Source organism: Ctenopharyngodon idella, chromosome 6 (genome assembly GCF_019924925.1).
Source record: "Ctenopharyngodon idella isolate HZGC_01 chromosome 6, HZGC01, whole genome shotgun sequence".
Lineage (NCBI taxonomy): Eukaryota > Metazoa > Chordata > Actinopteri > Cypriniformes > Xenocyprididae > Ctenopharyngodon > Ctenopharyngodon idella.
Genome location: NC_067225.1, coordinates 24053896 through 24076767, shown reverse-complemented (window position 1 = coordinate 24076767; position 22872 = coordinate 24053896). Strand labels below are relative to the sequence as shown.

Here is a 22872-nt window from a genome sequence, read left to right as displayed (position 1 = left end):
TGATGTCATTTTTATTTCATGTTTGCTTTTGTTAAAACTATCACTTATAGGTTTAGGGGAGGGTAAGTTATTTGCAAATGCAGAACATTAACCATTTAACCATTTAGCGACACTCACCAGACATTTCTGATCTGCCGTGATAAAACAACTGACGTAATAAATTGTTGCCAGATTATCATTCATATAACTGAATGTGGTTTTGAGTGCCACTCACTATGGAAGCTTGTTTTCGCCAGAGAATATAAAAAAAAAAAAAAAAAAGATAACTGCGACTTTATATCTCACAATTCTGACTTTTTTTCTCACAATTCTCAAATTGCAAGTTCAGATATTAACTCGCAATTAAGTTATAAAGTCAGAACTGTGAGATATAAACTCGCAATTCTGACTTTTTTCTCTCAATTCTGACTTTTCTCGCAATTGCAAGTTTTATCTTGAAATTCTGACTTTTCTCGCAATTGCGAGTTTATATCTTACAATTCTGACTTCTTTTCTCACAATTGTGAGATATAAACGTGCAATTGTGAGTAATAAAGTCCAATTCTGAGGGAAAAAAGACTGACGTTTTTCTCACAATTCTGACTTTTTTTTCTTGCTATTGTGAGTTTATATCTTACAATTTTGACTTTATAACTCACAACTGTGTGTTATAAAGTCAGAATTGAAAGATACAAACTCACAACCCAGCAAACATTTGGACGTTTAATGACTGTTGAAAAGACGTCCATCCGACACGTCCCGTCATGGTTGAAAAATAGCTCCAAAATGAAATTTGAACGGACGCCAAGTTATCTTATCAATCAATCAATCAATCAATCAATTAATTATTTATATATTGAACTACACAGCTAAAAGTCAAAGTAACAACTGTACATGCAATCCCAGAGAATTGTAGACATGTATACTACCTACCACAACTATTTTTGGCCAGGGACACGGCGTTGCCGTCACCCGTCGGACCAATGTTTGCTGGGAATTCGGAGAAAAAAGTCAGAATTGCGAGTTTATATATCACAATTCTGACTTTATAACACCCAATTGCGACTTTATACATTGCAATTGTGAGTTTATATCACGCAATTCTAAGAAGTGTGAGATGTAAACTTGCAATTGCGTGAAAAAAGTCAGAATTATGAGATAAAAAGTCGCAATTACCTTTATTTTTTATATTCAGTGCAGTGGCGGAGACATGTCTCACTGGAAAGTACTGGACAAGTATCTAATGTGCAAGAAATAACGTAAGCAACGTAGCTTCCGCTAACTCAAAATGGGCCCCGCCCCATGCTCAGGACGGCCCTGGTTAACAGTGTTTGCAGAAATCACCACAGTCGCCACAGTCGTGTTTTTCCAATGGTTTGCATAAAAACATACTTAGTAGTTACTGTTGATGTTTAGTTTAACATGGGCCTATATTAGAAACACTTATAATGTGTATAAACCATTTAAAGCCAAAAACATGCAGCATAATGTCAGACTTCATTATAAAGTGAAAGTGTGCTGTTTTAATCTTTTATCTATTTATATAATCTATTTCTTCATTAAATTTTGCTGAATAAACCTGCTGTAGCCTACATTTGTGAGTTAAAAAACATTTTTAAAAAAATTTTATTTTCAAAATGAACTCGAGTAACAGTTCACTTTTGCATGCACACACATAAACTGCATAAAATTGCAAAAGACGCATACATACACGTGCAACCTGCACCAACATGCGCAAATGGAGTGTGTTGTTTGGATCTGTTTTTTTATAGTAGTAGCATGTTTACTTCATCTCAGCCAATCACAATACGGAAAAATATTTGACAGCGGCTTTCCTCGTTCCTTGGACAATTCTTGCGGTATCCCTCCCTCTCCACAACTGCATCTCCACCTTTAAATTACAACATAGTTCTGGCTGTATCTGCCATACTTTCACAGCACTTTTTACAGTAGTAGTTTCACAGTTTGTAAATAAGTACGTTTACATGCATAATTACAAATGCTGCAGGTTTTTGCATATAGTCGAGCTACAGTGTTCATTTCTCTTTCCTAGAAAACATGATACAGCATCTAATTGAATGTTTGTTTGAATTTACGTCAGTGACGTCACACATCACATGTGTCTTTTGGAGCATGCGCACAAAGTAAGACCAACTATTATGATTAACGTGTTTTCTGGACAAAGCTGAGTTTTTATCTCAGTCCTGTTAGTCCAAATTCGCAAAAAAAAAAAAAAATGCATGGGTACAAATTTAGTTGGACAAAAGTGTTTAAATGGCATTTTATAAAGGTGAATTATTGCCTTAGTCAAACTAAAATCTCCCTTTTAAAGTGTATGTGAAAACATTTGACAATTGTAACTTCTCTGGAAGCCCAGGTGGGAATTTGCCTTTCCATTGCAGACAGCAATCCAAACCTGTTTACCTCTTTCTTAATCTATCACTTTGATAAACATTCACAAATGTGAACCTGCAATACACAGGTTACAACATATTTGATCTAGGGCAGGAGGTCAGTGTGCAGAAAGGCCACTTATAGTCTACTTTTTGACTATGTTTATATATCTTGTCTGTTGTTACATAATTGTGTACGAACTGTAAGTGCTTGACAGTATAAACACGTTTGTGTGAACTCTGCTACGGTCCCAAAACTCTCTATAGTATGTATTGTGTGTGTGTGTGTGTGTGTGTGTGTGTGTGTGTGTGTGTGTGTGTGTGTGTGTGTGTGTGTGTGTGTGTGTGTGTGTGTGTGTGTGTGTGTGTGTGTGTGTGTGTGTGTGTGTGTGTGTGTGTGTGTGTTTGAGAGAGAGAAAGAGAGCAAGTTTTCTTCAGCATGAAGGGCCCTCATTAAAGTTTTGACAGAACTTGTTGTTAAATGTACATATTGTACCTCCTCTCCCCCTCCCCCTGAAACATTCTTGAAAGACAAAACAAGCATATTTTCTTTACATAATGAATTTGCACAATGTTTACTGGCATGCTGGTATTTAACTCCTTTGGCCATACGTATACAGATAACATCTTCATTCTTTTAACAGTACATATTTAAATAAATTATGAATGCAATTATAGGGGGACTATTTTTTGGATGCAAAAGTGTTTTCAGGGCAATTTTTTAGAGCCATTGCACAGTGGGCAGAACATATTTGTATTGATGCAGGTGTGAATTCAACCAGATGTCTTGACACTTTCCCGTCTGCTCTCAATTGTCCTATTCTGTCTACAGATTTAATAAGGGAAATGCATAATTCTTAAAACTTTTGGAAGTATTCATGAAAAACTACTGAGGTTTGTCTGCAGAACAGGTAGCTTGCAAGTTCACACAGAGGCAAAAGCATTTTATGAACATTTGAAAATTCTATTGTTAATGTTCTGCTTCTCCTAGCAGAGAAATTGAATTTATGGATTCTTGTTTTGCCTTTTTGTTTTTGTTTTTTGTTTTTCTTACGCTTAGGGCCTTGAGTAACAGGTTTGCTGTGCTTGCATTCCTTTTACTTTGGTTGCAGGGGCACATTAAACACACCCCCTTTTTCTTTCTCACTCTCATACTCTTTATTTGCATAAGCTGATGGATATTTCTGACAGGTGTGTCTCATTCTTAAGCTGTGCTAAACAATGAAAGTAGCTATTTCAGCTATTCTCCTCAAATTCTCACAATCATTTGCTCCTTTTAGGTGTTAAGAGCCACTTGATACTGGAAAGAAACTTGAGAAACCAACAAACCAAGGAGCTGAAATGACTGGTTCAAAGTTTTCTTGGTTTTAGGACTGTTTCAGTTGCATTAGATTTATTTTATTTAATGCTTCTGCCCATTTATTTACAAATCTGCAAGGGTGTACTGCAAAATTCACTCATGTGAATGCAGTGATTAAAAATACTGTAGGTTGTAGGCACAGATAATGCATGTAGTGTGGTCTAAAAGTTTCAGATCACATATAAACCTTGAAATAAACAAGAGCTGAATGTGATCCTTTTTTAATAATAAAAAAAAACCTTTAAACATTCAAATTAAACTTATAAAACAAGCAGAAGGTTTTAGGGTTAAAAAAAAGCGATGAAGATGCAATTCTGTGCTAATCTTGGTTACTAATCAAATGTATTCAAATTTGTAACATTGGCCATATGAACTCCTTTGCACAAAAGGTCACTTTTTTTTTTTTTTTGAACACTTAAGTGATCATTCTTAAGTCATTCTGGATAACATCATGTTTATTAAACATGATTATGGCTAGTGGTGTGTGTTTACTCTATGGAGTAAGGTAAATGGAACATTCCTTTGAACATGCATATGTATATGAGGTCAGTGTGTTTTCAACACAAGACTGCTGCTGCAAGCCTGCCAGAGCTGTTTATCCATGTATGTGTGTGTGGTCCAGGTACCAAATGTCCCCACAAGAATAGTAAAACCTGAATTTTTTGACCTTGTGAGCAGAAAATTGCAGTCCCTGTGAGGAAAACTTTACAAATCATACTAAATTGTATAATGTGGGCACTTGTGGAGTCTGACAGATCAGTATAGATCAAGGTGCACAACACAGAGAATGTAGACACTCCCAGCATATTCAATATTACTGTAATTTGACCTTATACTTTTTTTTTTTTTTTTTTGCATGGGTGGAAGAATAAAGGTTTGGAATGTAACATTAGGTGTTGTTTGTTTTGTTTTGTTTCCCAGAAAATATTTAATACTTTAATCTACGACTTGTATAACTTTTAAACAGACACACTTTAAAGGGATAGTTCACCCAAAAATTAAACTTCTGTCATCATTTACTCACCCTCAAGTTGTTCCAAACCTGTAAAAAGGAAGATATTTTGAAGAAAGTTTGTAACCAGGCCGCTTTGGGGCACCACTGACTTCCATAGTAGTAAAAAAAAAAAAAAAAAAAAATACTATGCTAGTCAATGGTGCCAACTGTTCAGTTTCCCACATTCTTTAAAATATCTTCCTTTGTGTTCAACATAACGAAAAAATTTATATAGGTTTGGAACAACCTGAGAGAGTGTAAATGATGACAGGGGGTGAATTTTTGGGTGAATTATCCCTTTAAGATACATAAGCCGTCTTGTGACAGCTACTTCATGCAGTATTTGCACTGATGCATGTATATACATGTGTACTTAAGTTCACTTAGTTTTCTTAGTTGTCATTGCTGAAACCTGAAGGAGCTTATTTAGTGACATTTCCCTCTGCCAGAAGCGGTAAATCCTCACACTTGTCTATCTTTGAGACAGTGGCGGCTTTGTTCCAGGCCTGTCAGCTAATCAAGCTTCCAGTGTCCCATAAAGGCAAGTGTAACCAGTATGGGTGTAGATGTGTGTGGAGGGAGTGTGCACTTGTCCAAACACATACCCTCATAACAGGGGTGATAAGGGGGTTAAATCTTTGATTATTGTATAGACACATATGAGTTTGATAAATAGTATAATTTTTTTTGATATACAATATCTGAAGAAATAAAGATCGAAAAGATTCATCAAATTCTAAGACCACAAACTACAACAGCGAAACTGGTTGGTAAGCCCCTCGACCCCACCCACATTTTATGTGTTTGGATGACTGCACTCACAAAGAGATAAGCTTGAGAAACGCCTCAGCATGGTATGATCCACACCCTCAAGGCCCTGTGGATTGAACATTCACTAACTTGTCACTTTAGGTATAACTCTATGTCACTTTTACATGTTTAGATACACATCTACAGATACAATCACTTTTGAAAGAATCACATATGACTGGTTAGTGTGGGTTGCTATGTGAGGTTACTACAAAAACGGTCCACTGCCATTGTAATTATGTAATTATGTCATTTAAAGAGCTTGTTTTGTGGATAAGAAATCAACAGTTTCATTGATATGGACTCAAAATGATTACATTAAGTACTATTTCTCATCCAAGCTTCTCACTCTGCAATGTTCTTAGAATAAAACATTACAGTGATTTAAAAAATATTGTTCATTCATTCATGTTCCTTCATAATAATGTTAATTTATATCATTTGAACTGTTAATAATGTATTAGTATATGTAGAAATTAGCTTTAATTTCGATTAGAAATGCTGTAAAATTGTTCATTTTTTCATACCTATTACTTTTTTTTTAACAATAATTTTTGTGCTCCCAATTATTCATTTTAGTATGACATTATTCTAATATATAGTAATTGCACCAGCCTTTATTAGTCCAAAGAAATGACCAAAAATGAAAGGAGTAAAGTGGATTAAAAAGTTCATATTTGGGATTCTTGCGTTAGTTTTGATTGACAGATCCATTGTGCATCTTATCAGATTTCAGCCTTTAACAGAGTTATGAATAAATGGGTAACTAAAGACTGAAATAAAGGATGGAGAATGTCAAAAAGTAATAAGAACAATGTGTATGCACAAATATGAGTGCAACAGATCAGACGAAGTAGATAACAAGCAGCAGATGGTTCAGTGGCATTGGGAAAGAAAAGCTAGAGTTTATATGATCTACTGTGAGGTTTCTATGGTGAAAGTGCTTGGCTACAGTTGGCATGTGTTACCAGGGGTGTGTGTGAATTATGACTGTATGTTGCCATGGAAATTGTCTTTGGAATAGACAAGTGGAAACAATGGTTTTAGATCCAGAATACCACATAATTCCCCCCACACATTAATGTATAACTAACAGAAAAAACCTGCAAGTGAGCTGAAGTGTGAGTTTTTTTTTTTCTTTTGTGATTTTGTGTAGTTGTAGCAGGAATCCCACCCCCTTTAAGAGAAAAAGGTGGAGCTAGAAAGACTCACAGGCTGGGGTTGCATAAGAAGACTGCTGTGGTAATTATCTCCGTGTGTATATAACTTAGGAAAACAATGACTCACTTAAAAAATATGGGTCTATATTGCAAAAGAGAGACAAACATAATTTATAAAGTAAAATGAAGCTACAGCAGTACAATTACTGTGCGTTTATTATGAATGGAGCATATGATATGAATCAAATGGTGAGCAGGACTGAATCAAAGCTTACTGTGTTACTGTGGACGGGAAGTCTTCGTCATAAACTCCATGGTTGCTAGGCACTGAAAAACAAAAACAATAGTAAATGCTAAAGGAATACCCTCTTCTGACTGTTGAGTCAAGTAAAAGTCTAAGATATTTTATCCTTTGTAAATAAATGTGATCTGACTGCTTTATGCTAACACTTCAAAATAGGAATTAAAAACTAATTTTAGAAAAGAGAAGCACTTCCATGGGAAAAACATTCTGTGGTTATGTCACTGTTAACTCCTGGATTATAGCGCCATTACTATATGATGGGAAAATATGACTGTATCCACTAGTGATGTAGAAATCAACAATTGTCCACCACCCAGCCGTCCTTCTCTGACTTCATCTCTCTGACTCCATCCCTACATAAAAGACTGTCAAGACTAGACAATATAGTTTAGCAAGTCTCCTAGACCAAGGCGGTCTGTGTTCAGTGCTGCAGAAGCTACAGAGCCTAAAGCTTTATTAAAATAAAGCTTTATTTCGAAGCTTTACTAAAGTTTGTATACAGCGCGCAAGGTTTATGCGCAAGCTCCAAGTCTTATTTTTTGTTTTTAGTGTATCTCTATTGCAGAATTACAGCACCATATACTGATCTGGCATGTATATTACATCATTGTGAGTCATTTCAGTGGTTTCGTGTGTATGCAGATATTTCTTGAGAAGAGGAAAAAAAAAAAGATCGGATAGGGTAAGCTCTGGCTTTGTGTGGACGTAGCCTAAATCTCGCAAAATCTCTCGCAATCAAACGTGACTTTAGAGTAAACAAACATGGCGGACGACCAGCAAGAAGAAATGGCGATAATAGTGTTTGGACTGCTTTTAACAGAAAAATGTAGTTTTTAAAGGGGTGGTTCATTGCGATTTCACTTTTTTAACTTTAGTTAGTGTATAATGTTGCTGCTTGAGCATAAACAGTATCTGCAAAGTTAAAGCGCTCAAAGTTCAATGCAAACGGAGATATTTTCTTTTAAAGAATTTTCTGTTTAAAGACAACAACAAAGGGCTGGCAGGGACTACAAAGAGCATCTTCCCGGGTTGGTGACATCACTAACCCTAGAATTTACATAAACCCCGCCCCCGAGAACACGCAACAAAGGGGGTGAGGCCATGTTATTGCAATACAGTACATAACACAAATGCAATGGCATGTTATAAAAGCAAGATGACAAAATGACAAGTTATAACCATAATAAAACTAACCTATAACTGTTCTGTCTTCATGCAGCATATATTTTCTGGCTTTGTAAGCATCTTACAACAGTTCCCAAACTAGTAATTTATAGATTATCATGACAGAATATGCTAATTAATGACTTTAAGATAGTTAACTCCACATCAGCTAAATAAATTCATCAACTAACCATTCAGAAACGTCCTGTTGCATTCAAAATGTTGTCACTTCTTCTTGAGTCTCTCCATCATTGTCCGACTCCGTTTTGAACATAAAAGGCTGAACATTTTCTGACATTTTCAGTGAGGTAACATTAATCGGAGCTGCTAAATGCTAACACGAGCTCCTGAAACTCCGCTTTTGAGAGCAGCAGCTCGTTTGCATTTAAAGGGACACACACAAAAACTGAGAGTTTTGCTCACCCTCAAAAAGTGACAAATTTAACATGCTATAAAAAATGAGCTGTAGGGTATTTTGAGCTAAAACTTCACATACACACTCTGGGGACATCAGAGACTTATTTTACATCTTGTAAAAGTGGCATTATACCACCCCTTTAAAAAATAGTTTTTGAAAATTACTTGAAAATGTGAACTGTTGCAGTTAATGCTTAACACTGAATCTTCATTACCTTTTGAAATAATCCATTAAACAACCTGCGATTTGGGGAGCGTGCATTAATCGGTTCCATTCATTTGCACGTTGTCTCGAGACCACGCCCACAACAGAGGAAATATCATTAATATTTTCATGTATACTCCACCCTCTGGAACATTTTTTCACAGGAACTGAATATTACACAACACCTGGACCTTACTTGTCGGAAGGGCAGGGGAGAACTGTGCCTAAAAGCGGCCCTATTATCTTGTAGCGTGTGGGTGCTGTAGATCCTGCTGGTATGCCATAACTACACCATCTGGGCCAGAAAACTTCTTTCTCCATTGACAGTAAAGTAAAAAGTAAATTTGAAAGTAAATTTTTTATTTTATTTTATTTATTCATTTATTTTATTTATTTATTTTGCAAGCAACATTCATCCATCTATCCATTTTCCAAACTGCTTGTTCAATGTTGGAGCTTATCCCAATGTTGCAATCAACAGATAAATCATAAATATTGTATTATGGTATGTTTACGACAAATTGTTATAGAAATGCTAATGCTGAATTAAATTAAATAAAAATTTAGGTTTTTGAAACATTTATGATTTTTTTATTATTATTAAAAAAAAAGTATAAATTAAAAACCAAGGATTTGAATAAAAAAAAAAAAAAACGGATCTGCACATGACGAATTAGGGCAAAAATATTTCATTATAATTTTTCGGCGGTCACAAAAAAAAGTATTTATTGCCAAAAATAGTGAAATTCATTATGTTTATTGAAAGGTTATTTGTTTAAAATATCGGGGGGGGGGGGGTTTCAAAGAAAAGTTATAGAGAACATACAAACCAACTTTGGTCATCTAATCTGTGTGCTAATGTTTTGAGCTGTGTTCTGTTTATCTCGGCTGCACACCAGCCAACCGCACCTGCTGTCAAGTATAAGGCCTTTTCTCTTAGGTATTATTATATTTTATTACTTAATTTTTAAACTGTGCCTTTTTAGGCTTAAACTTGTCTTGTCTACCTTGTCTTGTCTATGGGCAGCTCAGAACCTGTTTTATTTGAAAACAGAATTGACTTTATGAATGACTAATTGCTCAACATGATGTTTAACAAGTAGGTAATTGCTGTCTGTAGTAATGATATCTAAGTGAGTAGTAAATGGCCATGAGCTACTGGCAACGAACTGATGTATCTGTATTAAAGCGAATCCATTCATTCATAAAGTCTTAATGTCCTGCCTGGAGCTGCAATAATATTCAAACACTTATAAATATCCATCCCAATCTCTCTTTTTTATTATTTCTGTTCTTCCCTGTGTCTATCTTGTGCATTTTTATAGAATGAATCACATATTGTGAAAAAAGTGAACCTTGTCATGTAATGTCTTTTGGTCAAATTTCATTGCCTAACCATTCCAGCTGTTTTTAATTCAGTGGTCTTTTGAAATGGTGTATAAATGTCAGAAAAGCTCTTAAAACAAAAAGTCTTAAATTTCTAAGGGAAGATTTACTTAGTTTCTGTAGGTCATAGGCTGTATCTTAAAATCGAAAGTCTAAAAAAAAAAATTCCACCTTTTCCAAAATGCTTTTTTAAAATAAAAAAGTCCACAAATATTATTATTGGATTTTCATCAACATTTAAGCATAAAACATACAAAAAAAAAAAAAAAACAGCCAAAATGTAAAACCATGGATTTGATTAACATAAATATGTGTAAGGTTAAAAATCCAAACCTTCAAAATATATCTGAACCTGGCCTCCCCAACTTGTGTATGTGTGTGCAATGTTTTTTTCTAATCTTTATTGAGTTCAGTAGTAAATCTGTTGAGATTATGGGTGTGCCTGAATCCCATAAAAAGCGGCTCTGTTGACTGGCAGACAAATATGATTGTGCCTGTTTATATGATCACCCACATTGTTTCAAGGTACGCTGGTTCACAGCATTTTCAGAAGTCAGCAACTCACTGACTGTGAGTAATGAGATTCTCCAGAATGAGCTACTCTAAGTTCTCTAAACCAACACCCATCCACTATAAGAAGGCATACAGGAGAGGGAGGAGAAAAGAGGCATGTAGAGACAGAGATGTTTATACCCTTTTTCCACTCCTTGGCCTTTGAAACAAAAAACAAATCAAATAGGGAAGAAAATAAAATAAACATTGAGTAGATAGAAAAGTATTTTGCCTCAGTGCTGCACACATAGTCATGATAAACGAAATGCTTTATACCATTTCTATTGTAGATATTTAATGACATGATATCTGGAAATAGGCCCACCAACTTAACCTAAATAACAACCACAAACTAAAATTTACTTTTTAGTGAAAATGAAATTGATTTTATTATGTTTTTACATTTTTTTCTGGTAGATTGCAAACACACTGATAGTCATGATGAGTGTTGCAAGAAAAGGCTTGTGCGCATGCATGATGTACCTTTGTGTAGGTGTTTTTATATTATTAGGTATAACTTTTTTAACATTATCACATGTGCACGAAATATCTGGTACATATCATGATGACCTTCAAAAGAAAAGGTTTGACAATAGTACCTTTGGGTGGATGGAATGTGTGCGATTAGTGACATTTTATTCAGCGCTTCTTAAGAAGGTCAATCATGCCGAGCTGGGACAAGTGTAGTAGCAAACCGTGGGAGTGGGTTTCAATCTATCCTCCATAATCTGGAAATACAGACCCAACTGGTTTCATTATCTGAACTTTTAGAATAGAAACCTGAGATCTAAATTTATTTAGTTTTGCATATTGGGTACGAAGCTGGGCGGATTCACTTTATGCAGTAAATATGAGTTGGATCCAGTCTGTTGATGTTTCTCTTTAAGTTCCAAATAAGTCTTTACAAAACAATGCTGTTTTGGCATGATGAACTTTATTTCAGCATACCTCAAAATAGACACCTTTTACTTAGAAAACATTGTGTAAACTATATATTCTAGAGTGCTGAGCAACTCTCCTCTTGCCCAGGCTTGACATTTTCTATTTACTAAATGGAGCATGTATAACAAAATGAAAAGAAAGAAAGAAAGAAAACTGCTGCTGATTCTGGCCCTGTAGCTTTAAGGCAGACTTATATGCAAATTACACATACCACAGCAACTACACATACCACAAACTAGGCAAGTGGACATGTTTCTAAAAGTCCCATAAATCCTGGTGTGCAACATTTAACAGTCTCAATTTTCTGTTCTTGATATTTTTTAGTGATCAGTTTCAAAGATTTGACTGTGGTGTTTTAAAGTAATTATTGATATACAATCCAGAAATGCTTAAAGTGAAAGAAAACCTAAAATAACGAGTCTTTTTCAAAGTGGTTTGAAATGGATATTCAAAGTACTGAATGTATCATCTATGAATAGGAAAATGAAAAGATAATAACACCCCATCCCCACATGCATTATTAAAAATTCAGATTATTGAATGTGCCGTTCAGTTGTGTTTTTGTTCTATTGACTTTTGTTTTGCACGCTTTTAAAATGCAGACAGGTGTTTTGTATGTTTCTCTTGTTAATCCCCTTCAGAGATACTACTACGACTAGACTTAATAGGATTAAAAACAAGATTTCAGCTTCATTTTATCAGATCTAGACTATAGGGTGCCATTAAAATACATATCAGAAGATATTTTGTTCTGTACTGCCACTGTTTGATCTGCAAATACGGTGCTCATTTGAAAATGATTCCACCCTTGTGACTGACAGCTGGCCTGGCTGCATAGTTTACAGTCTTTTTGTGGTGAATGTGTGATGAACACATCTGAACTGCTCTTTTTGAAATAAAACTGCATTGAAAAAAAAAAAAAGTATTCAAGTGTGGGTCTAATCTATGCATATGCATATGTTAATCCATACATTTTTTAGTATTATAAAGCTTTATTTTAGTGTAATAAGTCAGTTGGGGTGTGTCCATTCTTGTCATTAGTTTTTAAACTAGGAATGTGCCAGATGCTTCAGATCTTTATCTCTCATCATCAAACATGCCACTTTAGTACATAGATAAATGCTAATTTGTGTTCTATATAATTCCCCATGTGTGTGTTTATGTGCATATTATTTAGTACAAAAATATTGGTCAACCATGCTACAGAAATATTTGCATATTTTTTTTTCACAATACTACCAATGCAAATGTGGGTGCTTACTGCATTGCAATAATTCCAAGGTGCCAAGCCCTGTTATTTTACTGGAGCAAATCGGAAAATATGCATTATACACCTTAACTTAAGATCTGCTAAACTTGCAAACATGTTTGCACACTAATACGTGCACATGAATAATTTCCATAAAGTCATGGACGAGTCTGCACACAATCCTGCAGATATCCTACAGTCTCCAGCCAAACCCTCGTCTGATTACTGTAATGGTTTGCTACAGTAAACTTTCACCACAATGTACCGGAGATCCAGCCCGGACATGCATTTTCATGCCTTTCCTTCCCGTCTGACGTCTTTAAAGAAGCTTGTGCACACCATAGCCAAAGACACAGCTAGAGCTTATTACTCATCACAAACACTTGTACAAAGTAATGATTGCTGTACTATGATCTCACACCTTTCACACCTGGTTTATACTATCATAGTCTCAGGATGGTTGTAGACGATTGTGTAATACTATGAAATGCCCATCAGTGGTGGCTGTGACACCCAACTGTTGGCTTATCATGTTGGCTTGAACTGGAAATGAGAAATGGTCTGACTATACAGGGCGTATTATGCGTGGGAATGTTGAAGTTTAAAGGTAGAATGAAGTGTACTGTACTTTTGTGGCAAATTTTCTCGCTGTTGCTTTTCCCCAGCCCTATCACACCACTTTGCTCCACCTCAAACACACACACTAATATGTACACACATATGGTGTTTAGAGCCATAAAACGCATTAGCTGCATTAGCCGCTAGCGCTACTGTGCAGAAGCGTGTGCGCACATTTTCCAGTACCAATACTGACGGAAACCCTGCTTGCTGTTCTTTTTCCCTTGTAAATCTCAACAATGTACCTCTTCATCTCTTGGGGGGAAAAGGCCCTGCCAGTTCCAAACACTGGCAAAAGTAGATGGAAAAAGGCCATTCATAAATGTGAAAGTCGCTATGTGCCCCACCCTGCTGAAAAGAGTAGAGGTTAACTCACGCTCTACGGCTGCCCAGCCAACCAGATACTGAGGCAGACACACACCCGCTGGCAGACTGTGAGAGCTGCACTGTCTTTTCTGAATTTTTAAGTTTCTACTGGAATGTCTGTCCTCAAGTCTCTGCCTCTCCTCACATTTTCTCTGTCCACCAGGGGCAAAGCCTGGGGCTGGGTGTGACAGCATTTATCTTGCCACTTTCTCTCTGTACCTGTCTAACAGGTAGGGTGTGTGTGAGAGTGAATCTGTGAGTGAGTGTATGTGTGTGAAGAAGTGGCTCCGCCCCCAACCCCCCCCCTTCAGTGTGTGTATATAATTGGTCAGCCAGCTGCAGAGAGACACACAGAGGGACTTTGACTCTCCTTTCTGAGCAACCTCCTCCACTCCACTCCTCTCTCAGAGAGCACTCTCGTACCTCCTTCTCAGCAACTGAAAGACACAGGCACCATGACAAGCACCAGGACTGTCAGCTACAGCATTGGTGGTGGCAGCGGCGGTGGCTCCATCAGGAAGAGCTACTCCAGCCAGTCAGCGTATGCAGTTCCCGTCGGCTCTACCAGGGTCAGCTCTGTCAGGAGATCTGGCGTGGGTGCCGGCCCAGGCTTCGGTGCAGGGTTCGGTGCTGGAGGCAGCAGCTACAGCTTCAGCAGCAGCAGCATGGGTGGAGGCTATGGTGGAGGCTACGGTGGAGGTCTCGGTGGAGGCATGGGCTTCGTTGCAGCTCCCATCACTGCTGTAACAGTCAACCAGAGCCTGTTGGCCCCCCTCAACCTGGAAATTGACCCCACAATTCAGGCTGTCCGCACTCAGGAGAAAGAGCAGATCAAGACCCTCAACAACCGCTTCGCCTCATTCATTGACAAAGTGAGTATTATGCATTTGTTCTCTCTTATATTGAGATGTCTTTTACATTTTATGCAAATATATAAAATGATATAGTGCACTACAGTGCCTGTAGTGCATTCAAATGCAGAATTTTCATTTTATTACTAAGTATGACCTTTGAACCAGTGGCTCTTAACACTGGATGCCTTAAGTATTACTACACACCATAATAGCTTGCAGCTGTAAAAAAAAAAAAATTAAGTGAATATGTTGTCCCTTGCACAACAGCATTCTTTAAGCATATCTGCAAGCTAAGCTTTTTTCTTAGTTGTAAAAAATGAGTTTGAGATAAGTTTAATTTTATCTGCTTACACCACAGGCCTGTGTGGTACTATCTTTACTAATTGGGCAGTACAAGTAGTAGTAACGTTCAGCTAATAAGCTAATGTAAATTTTACAAATGTTAAACCATTTGTACTAGATCTCTCTTAGTATTGCTTTAGCCTTGGAAAAAAGTCCTCAAAAAACCCCCATGACTGAGGCTATCCAAATATGGGTGGAGTTTAGGTAATAACCTAGCAACCATGTGAGTCATACAGTAGATACACACTACATAGAGAGTGCTACAAGTAACCAGTGTGTGTGTAGTCCAAAGTCTAGACTTTATTACACCACAAAAAAATCACACAGCTTGTGAAATTGATAGTCATTTTGATCCATTTGTGCTGTGCATTTTTATTTCAGCCTCTCTTGTTTAAAAAAAAAAAAAAAAAAAGCTTTAGTCAGCTGTATGTTACGCCCATATTTGGCTGCAAACAAACACTTCATAACTTTCTGAGCAAATGTGGACAGAAGGCACACCCAAGGGCATGTAGTCTGCATACACACACACCTTTATTTTTTAGTGCCTGTGGGAGAATTTGCAATACGAAGTGTGTGTGACCTGGATGAGTCATCTGGGCCATAGACACAAGATGCACCAAACTTTTACTCTGCTTTATAACTTGCTAGCAGGTCAAAGATTATGCCAATAAATGCCTTTGAACCTTTTCTGAGGTTTAAGATAACAGGGAAATGTAAGTTATTGTTCATTTAAGATAATTAAATCAAGAAGTATTGAGGAAAATGGCATTAATATTTCTAGGATCCACTCATACTGCAGACATTTAGAAAAAAAAAAAGTGTAAAGACATCAGATTTAGTAGATTACTAGCTAGACAGGTGCTGTCAGGTATGGCTGATCTCCAAAGACCAGAGACAAAACCTGCCTTAGGGTGTGGCAGGTATGTCGTGTTTCTCTGATGTTACTGTTTTATCTGTGAAGCAATGCAGGTTTGGGGCGAGGTCATTACTGAAAGTTTTTTCCAGCCTATGTAGCTGGTGTGCAGCACTGCCACACCCAGTTAGTCCACTTCACCTTCCCCTCCCCCTTCTTTCACTCCACCCTGCAGAAAGAAAATGCCTGCTAAAATGACTCATGACCATTTGTATTCCCTTAAACAATGCTTCCAGAAAGCATACACAAAGAGACTTAAAGAGCCAGCACTACAAAGGAGTCATACAAGCCAGACAAAACCACCAATCCACTTCATTCATTCATTCATTTATTCATTCATTTTCAGAATGCAATCTTCCTCAACTACATGTTTAACCCCAAATTCAGGAGCTTGACAGTGAAAATCATTTAAAACAAACAGACAAAATACTAATTTCTCTCTCTTTTTTCCCTCAGGTGCGCTTCTTGGAACAGCAGAACAAGATGCTGGAGACAAAATGGAGTCTCCTCCAAGAACAGACCACCACCCGCTCTAACATCGACGCCATGTTTGAGGCCTACATTTCTAACCTGCGCAGACAGCTCGATGGCCTGGGAAATGAGAAGATCAAGCTGGAAGGAGAGCTGAAGAACATGCAGGGCCTGGTTGAGGACTTCAAGAACAAGTGAGTAAAGTTGTAATTTTGAAGGTGAATAATTTAACCGGCAAACACTGAGAACAGAATTGATATACTCACATTTTCCCGTCTCTTAACAGGTATGAAGATGAGATCAACAAGCGTGCTTCCGTAGAGAATGAGTTTGTCCTGCTCAAGAAGGTAAGGACTATTTGTTTTTTCTGTTTTGTTTTCTTGCCTCCCTTTTTCACTGCATTAATCTTTTTTTTTTTTTTTTGTGATAGCAATAGGTTAATGAATGTCCTCTCATTTATTTTCAGGATGTTGATGCAGCCTACATGAACAAGGTTGAGCTTGAAGCCAAGGTTGATGCTCTTCAAGATGAGATCAACTTCCTCAGGGCAGTCTACGAGGCTGTAAGTTCAATTCTGTTGTGTTTGGCCAACCAAAACTACTTAACATATAGTACTGTTGCTTTGTCATGGCAGGCAATGTACAAATTGTTTGGTCTATGTTTGTAGGAACTGCGTGAGCTCCAGTCTCAGATCAAGGACACATCAGTTATTGTGGAGATGGACAACAGCAGAAACCTGGATATGGACTCCATTGTTGCTGAAGTTCGTGCTCAGTATGAGGACATTGCAAACCGCAGCCGTGCCGAGGCAGAGAGCTGGTACAAACAGAAGGTTGGTCAAGCTCTTACAGGCTCAACTCTTGAAGCTCACCTCATCTGTGGCTACGCAAGTGCTCATTTGTCTCAATTTGTGTTACAGTTTGAGGAGATGCAGTCCTCTGCTGGTCAGTACGGTGAGGACCTCCGCTCAACCAAGGCTGAGATTGCTGAACTCAACCGCATGATCGCCCGCCTGCAGAATGAGATTGATGCCGTCAAGGGACAGGTAATGATGAGCAAGGATTGATAGAAAAATATTTAACACCCTGTTTATGTGAAAAAGCTGACTTTGTGTATGTTGTTGTCATTTTAGCGTGCCAACTTGGAGGCTCAGATCGCTGAGGCTGAGGAGCGCGGAGAGCTGGCAGTGAAGGATGCCAAGCTTCGCATCAAGGATCTTGAGGAAGCTCTCCAGAGGGCCAAGCAAGACATGGCCCGCCAGGTGCGTGAGTACCAGGAGCTCATGAACGTCAAACTGGCCCTGGACATTGAGATCGCCACCTACAGGAAGCTGTTGGAAGGAGAGGAGAGCAGGTAGGAAGTGTTCAAAGAGTGTTTCTTTGATATTTACACTCTCAAAAAGCTTTCTGACAAACCTCTAGGTGTTGAAAAACATAACTAAGCAAATCTGTCATCTTTACTCAGACTGTCCAGTGGTGGAGCTTCAGCCACCATTCATGTGCAGCAGTCCACTGGAGGAAGTCTGTCATCTGGTAATTAAATCTTGTTCACTCTCTCTAAATCAATCCACCTTTCTTATAATCTTATTTTCCAGGTCATGTTGGATATGTGTCTGAACCTTCTTTCTCTTGCAGGTTTCTCTGGTAGCGGTGCTGGATTTGGCTATGGCGGTGGCTCAGGATTCGGTGGTGGTTCAGGATACAGTGGTGGTTCAGGATACGGTGGCAGCTCCATCAGCAAAACCAGCGTCACCTCTGTCAGCAGCCAAAGACGCTATTAAAGAGAAGCCTTCCAAGCCAACCCAACCTAGCTTCCCACCTTCCTTACCTGCAACCAGATCACTTCAAACCTTTTTACAACTCAAACCATCTATGGTGCTATATTTTAGCCAGACAGCTATCCCCTGTTAATGAGGAGATGAGGACAATGTTTTCTTAAACAAAATAAGTTTTAGGTTTTTTTGTGCGTTGATGGTCACATCTTTTGTCTGGTGGTGTCACTGCCAATTTAAATCATCAACCCAACTACATTAAAATGACACCAGGAAGAATTTAATGAAGAATATATACTCCCAGCCACTGAATTTTTATTTCTGCACTGGTATGTATGGGGAAAGAGAGACTTGAATGAAATGTATACACATAGAAACCACTGAAGCCAATTAGGCCTTTCCCAACAATATGATTTCAAGTTTCATTAGCATGACCACAAGCAGTACCATGGTTTCACTGGATCAGGGATGTGCTATACAGGTCCTGAAAGTCCTGGTTGAATGTTTTGTGCTGTGTTACAACTCCCTGCTGTACTTTAGTTGACTAATATGTCTTTTATCATCATGCAGTGGCTGTCAGTGTCAGTTTACCTATTTGCTATAAAACATGACCTACAGCCTGTAACTGATGACAATGAATTGTGGGCTACCAATGTCCAGTTACCTCACATTCAAGGGAGATCTGTTACAGCAAAAAATAGGCACAATGACATTTCTGTGGACCATCCCTCCTTAACTTTGAGTACTTGCCAAGTTGGAAGCTAAATGCTTCAGTTGTTACTGTGTGGTTACTGTACTACCTTATACTTTCCCCAGTATTCAACTGCTTCCAGAGCATATTTTACAATCCCTGTTATAAATGGAAAAATGCAACAAAACTGAAATCATGTTCAACCAGATTTATTTTGTATTGATTGACTTGACACCAACTTAAAATCTGAATACAATAAATCTGAGACCACAACTTTTGCCTTGCTTTGTCTTTCTTTGCTTTTGTTGTTTGGGTCCCTTGAAATATTTTCAATTATGGACAGTTTCAACATCAAATAGCTGCATATGGCTTAAAATTAGACAATGGAACCACTAAGAAACTATAAATAGAAAAAGATATTTTAACGGATATATATCCACTTATGTTGGCCTTAAACTGTGATGATGACACTTCACTTTATCATCTCCCCCAATTAGTATTCATTAAAATCTTGCAAAGAACTTATTGCAACCATACAGACTCTCTAATTCATAATCATCTTAAAACTCTATAGACCTTATGTGCCAGAGAAACAAGCGCCGCCATCTTTATAATATTGTCTTTGAACTTTCGTTTTTGCGGTAGCTCTGTATATTTCTATGGCATCGCTGTTGAAGAATAATTAGCTGGTGAGGTTGATTTACTTGTTGTAGAGTTAATTAAAGTTATCGTGAGCATTGTAATGTTTAAAGCAGATGTCTTATCAAATGTCAGTAGACCCAGAAGTTTTTAAAAAGAGCAGTTCATTCATAAATACGTAAGATCGCTGTGGAAATACAAACCGGTAGTCAAAAGACAACGAGCGCAGCGCTGAAAAGGGGCGGGGCTACATAAGGTCTATAGGTTAGTTAATTTTTCAAGATATAATTTTAGCTACATTAACTTTGTCCCACTTTCCTTTATGAAGCCAGATGTTGATGTCTTAAATATTCTCTTTTAACCCTTTCATGCAGAGAGGTCACTACAGAGGACAGCTATTCCAAAAGCCATTTTCTTGCATATGCATAGGTTTTGATGGCATAGTTACACATCAACCACAACATTAGAACCCCATGACATTTTACTTTGTTTTCAAAACCCATATTTTTTAATTATTTTGGCAAAGTTTTATATTCATAAGACAAAAATAACTCAAAAAGGTAATATATGAGGGTTTCTTTTAACACCAATTTCACAATATATTTTGAAACTTTCGAACATGAGATCACAAAACAAAAAGCTTATAAAAACAATACAAATTCTAAAGCTTTTCAAATTCATGTAACTGCCCTAATAATATGTAGCACTTTTTATCCTATTTTCTTTTATTATTATTTATTTTTTTTGTTGTTGTTACTCTTTGTTTATGTGCTCTGATATGTATTACAATGTCTTATATTTGTCTTGTTAAAAAAAAAAAAAACACAACAGTGGACACTAGTTTATTATCCTATACACTGCCACCAAGTGGCAAGCTGTTGATTGTGGATTTTTTTTTTCTACAAACCAAGATGGTTGACAGCCACACACACAAAAAAAAAAAAAAAAAAAAAAAAAGTTGTAACATCAAATAACATTTAAGGAGTCATATCATTGCTACATTTTCCAAGTATTATTTTAGATTGGGAGGAAATTTTGATTAATCATCTATCATCACACTGAATTGGACATCATGCATCACTAGCTATGTTTCATTCATACTATTACTGTTACCGTTGTTCTTGAAAATACTTAAAGGGTTAGTTCACCCAAAAATGAAAATTCTGTCATTAATTACTCACCCTCATGTTGTTCGTTCAGAACACAAATTAAGATATTTTTCATAAAATCCAATGGCTCAGTGAGGCCTGCATTGCCAGCAAGATAATTAGCCCAGAAAGCTACTACAGTGGTTCAACCTTAATGATATGAAGTGACGGGAATACTTTTTGTGCACCAAAAAAAAAACTAAATAACGACTTTATTCAACAATATCTAGTGATGGGCGATTTCAACTTCATGAAGCTTTGAAGCTTTACGAATCTTTTGTTTCGAATCAGTGGTTCAGAGCGTGTATAAAACTGCCAAAGTCACGTGATTTCAGTAAACGAGGCTTTGTTACATCATAAGTGTTTCGAAATTTCAATGGTTCACCAATGGGGGGTGTGACTTTGGCAGTTTGATACATGCTCCGAACCACTGTTTCGAAACAAAAGATTCGTAAAACTTTGAAGCTTCACGAAGCAGTGTTTTGAAATCGCCCTGTGGAACGACATGAGGGTGAGTAATTAATGACATTATTTTCATTTTTGGATGAACCCTTTAAGCTGCAGTAACTTTTTTTGGCTGTAAATAAATGTATTTTTGTTATTAGAATGTAATTTGCAGTTACATGAAAAAAGTATTCTGATTATGTGATGCACCTTACTTGTAATGCGTCACTTTGCTCGTTCATCAGAAAAGTAATCTGACTGCATAATGCATGTTAATTGTAATGCATTACCCTCAACTCTGCACATTTCAGATGAGATTGAAAACACCTGATTGCTAGTTTTTCCGTCTGAAAACATCAATAGATCAATGTAGATTTTAGTCTCAGGTTTTCTCAGAGAGGAGAGCTACAGTAGAAATTTGTCGATTTTAAAACATAATTAGAATTATCAGCTAATAAGGGTAAATTGATGTACTCTGATTGCAGGGAGCGTGAGCATTTTCTACATAGCCTGATTTGAGTTTCCACAGTTGTACCTTCACCGGTTGTAGAGATCTTTGAAGGAATCACATCCTTATGTTCTGATATCAAACACACGCAAAGTTCAACTTGTATGAAGTTCTTCATTTGCTGGTCGAATGGGAACAAACTGTTTGCAATAATTTAAGCTGTATTATATTTTTCACATGATTTTATATAATTTTATTTGTTGGCTTGTTAAATACACAGTATTACTGTGTTATTACTGTATTATGTTTAATACACTATCTCTTCAGATAAAAACAAAAACGCATACTGTGGACATCTGAAAATCTCTTTGAAAAATGTTTTTAAAAACTTGTTGTTTTTCATGCCCTAAGAGCAATAAAAGCAACAACAACAAAAATCCTGACTGAGGTTTTTATAATTCATGCATGAGACGGTTAACTAACCTTTTCAGGAGCCCTTTGTACAAATGTTTTGCGAAATTAATCTCAACGTTTTTCAACATTCATTAAATTTCATATATCATGTAAAATGTAAATTTCCATAGTGAAGTTAAACCAGTTTTAAGGTATTAATGATTTTTCTTTGGCCTACAGTTGCTGTGGTATGTAGACATTGTGATCTGGGTTTTCAGTATTTGTTGCTGGGTCCTGGGAATGTGCTGGATATTCATGGCCCTGTACCTCTTCTGTTGCGGTTCTATACACACAAATATACGTCATAAGTGCTATTCCAGTAACAGTTGTAAGAACACCTACTACAATTGGTACCGGATCCGGAGGGTTGTATACTGCAAAAGACAAACAGAAGTGAACATCAGTAAAGTATAGGAAAAAAAAAAAAAAAAAAAAAGTCAGGAAAACATTTCCATTTTAAACCTAAGAACCTTGCAAATGTGGCGGAAATTAATATTGCGGCAATGAGAAAACATTGTTAAAATGTTGCTCAGCATATCAGTCCTTAAGAAGTGACCTACTCTATCTAAAATAAAATATATGATATGACAGGGGTCTTGACAAAAAGAACTATTCATTCTTTAGGGGTAATTTTTAATGACGTAAAAATTACAAATTAGTAGCTCAGCACTGACCCCTGGTGTTTGTTATTTAAAATTCTACATTAAAACAAATAAATCAAGAGCATAACTGCAAAAAAAAAAAAGAAAGAAAAAAAAAATGGACTGGATTAAAAAGTTGTTTTTTTATAAGAACTCAC

At 36.9% G+C, this 22872-nt stretch overlaps 2 protein-coding genes across 4 annotated transcripts in view; one reads left to right on the top strand and one right to left on the bottom strand.

Moving 5' to 3' along the window:
* Positions 1-14240: 14240 nt before the first annotated feature.
* On the top strand, positions 14241-19214 carry krt4 (keratin 4). The gene is made up of 9 exons (XM_051896625.1): positions 14241-14771; positions 16465-16673; positions 16766-16826; positions 16946-17041; positions 17147-17311; positions 17399-17524; positions 17612-17832; positions 17944-18011; positions 18114-19214. The coding sequence occupies exons 1-9, from the start codon at positions 14355-14357 to the stop codon at positions 18257-18259; spliced, it is 1509 nt and encodes a 502-aa protein (XP_051752585.1). The 5' UTR covers positions 14241-14354; the 3' UTR covers positions 18260-19214.
* The window catches only part of LOC127514143 (photoreceptor ankyrin repeat protein-like), a 24372-nt gene continuing 20634 nt past the window's right edge, over positions 19135-22872 (bottom strand). For all 3 annotated transcript variants that reach the window (XM_051896624.1, XM_051896622.1, XM_051896623.1), the window contains one exon: positions 19135-22447. Coding sequence is in view for 2 of the 3 variants with exons in the window: in XM_051896622.1 (XP_051752582.1) it covers positions 22248-22447 (200 nt within the window). In the remaining variant the exon portion in view is untranslated. The remainder of the gene's footprint in view (positions 22448-22872) is intronic.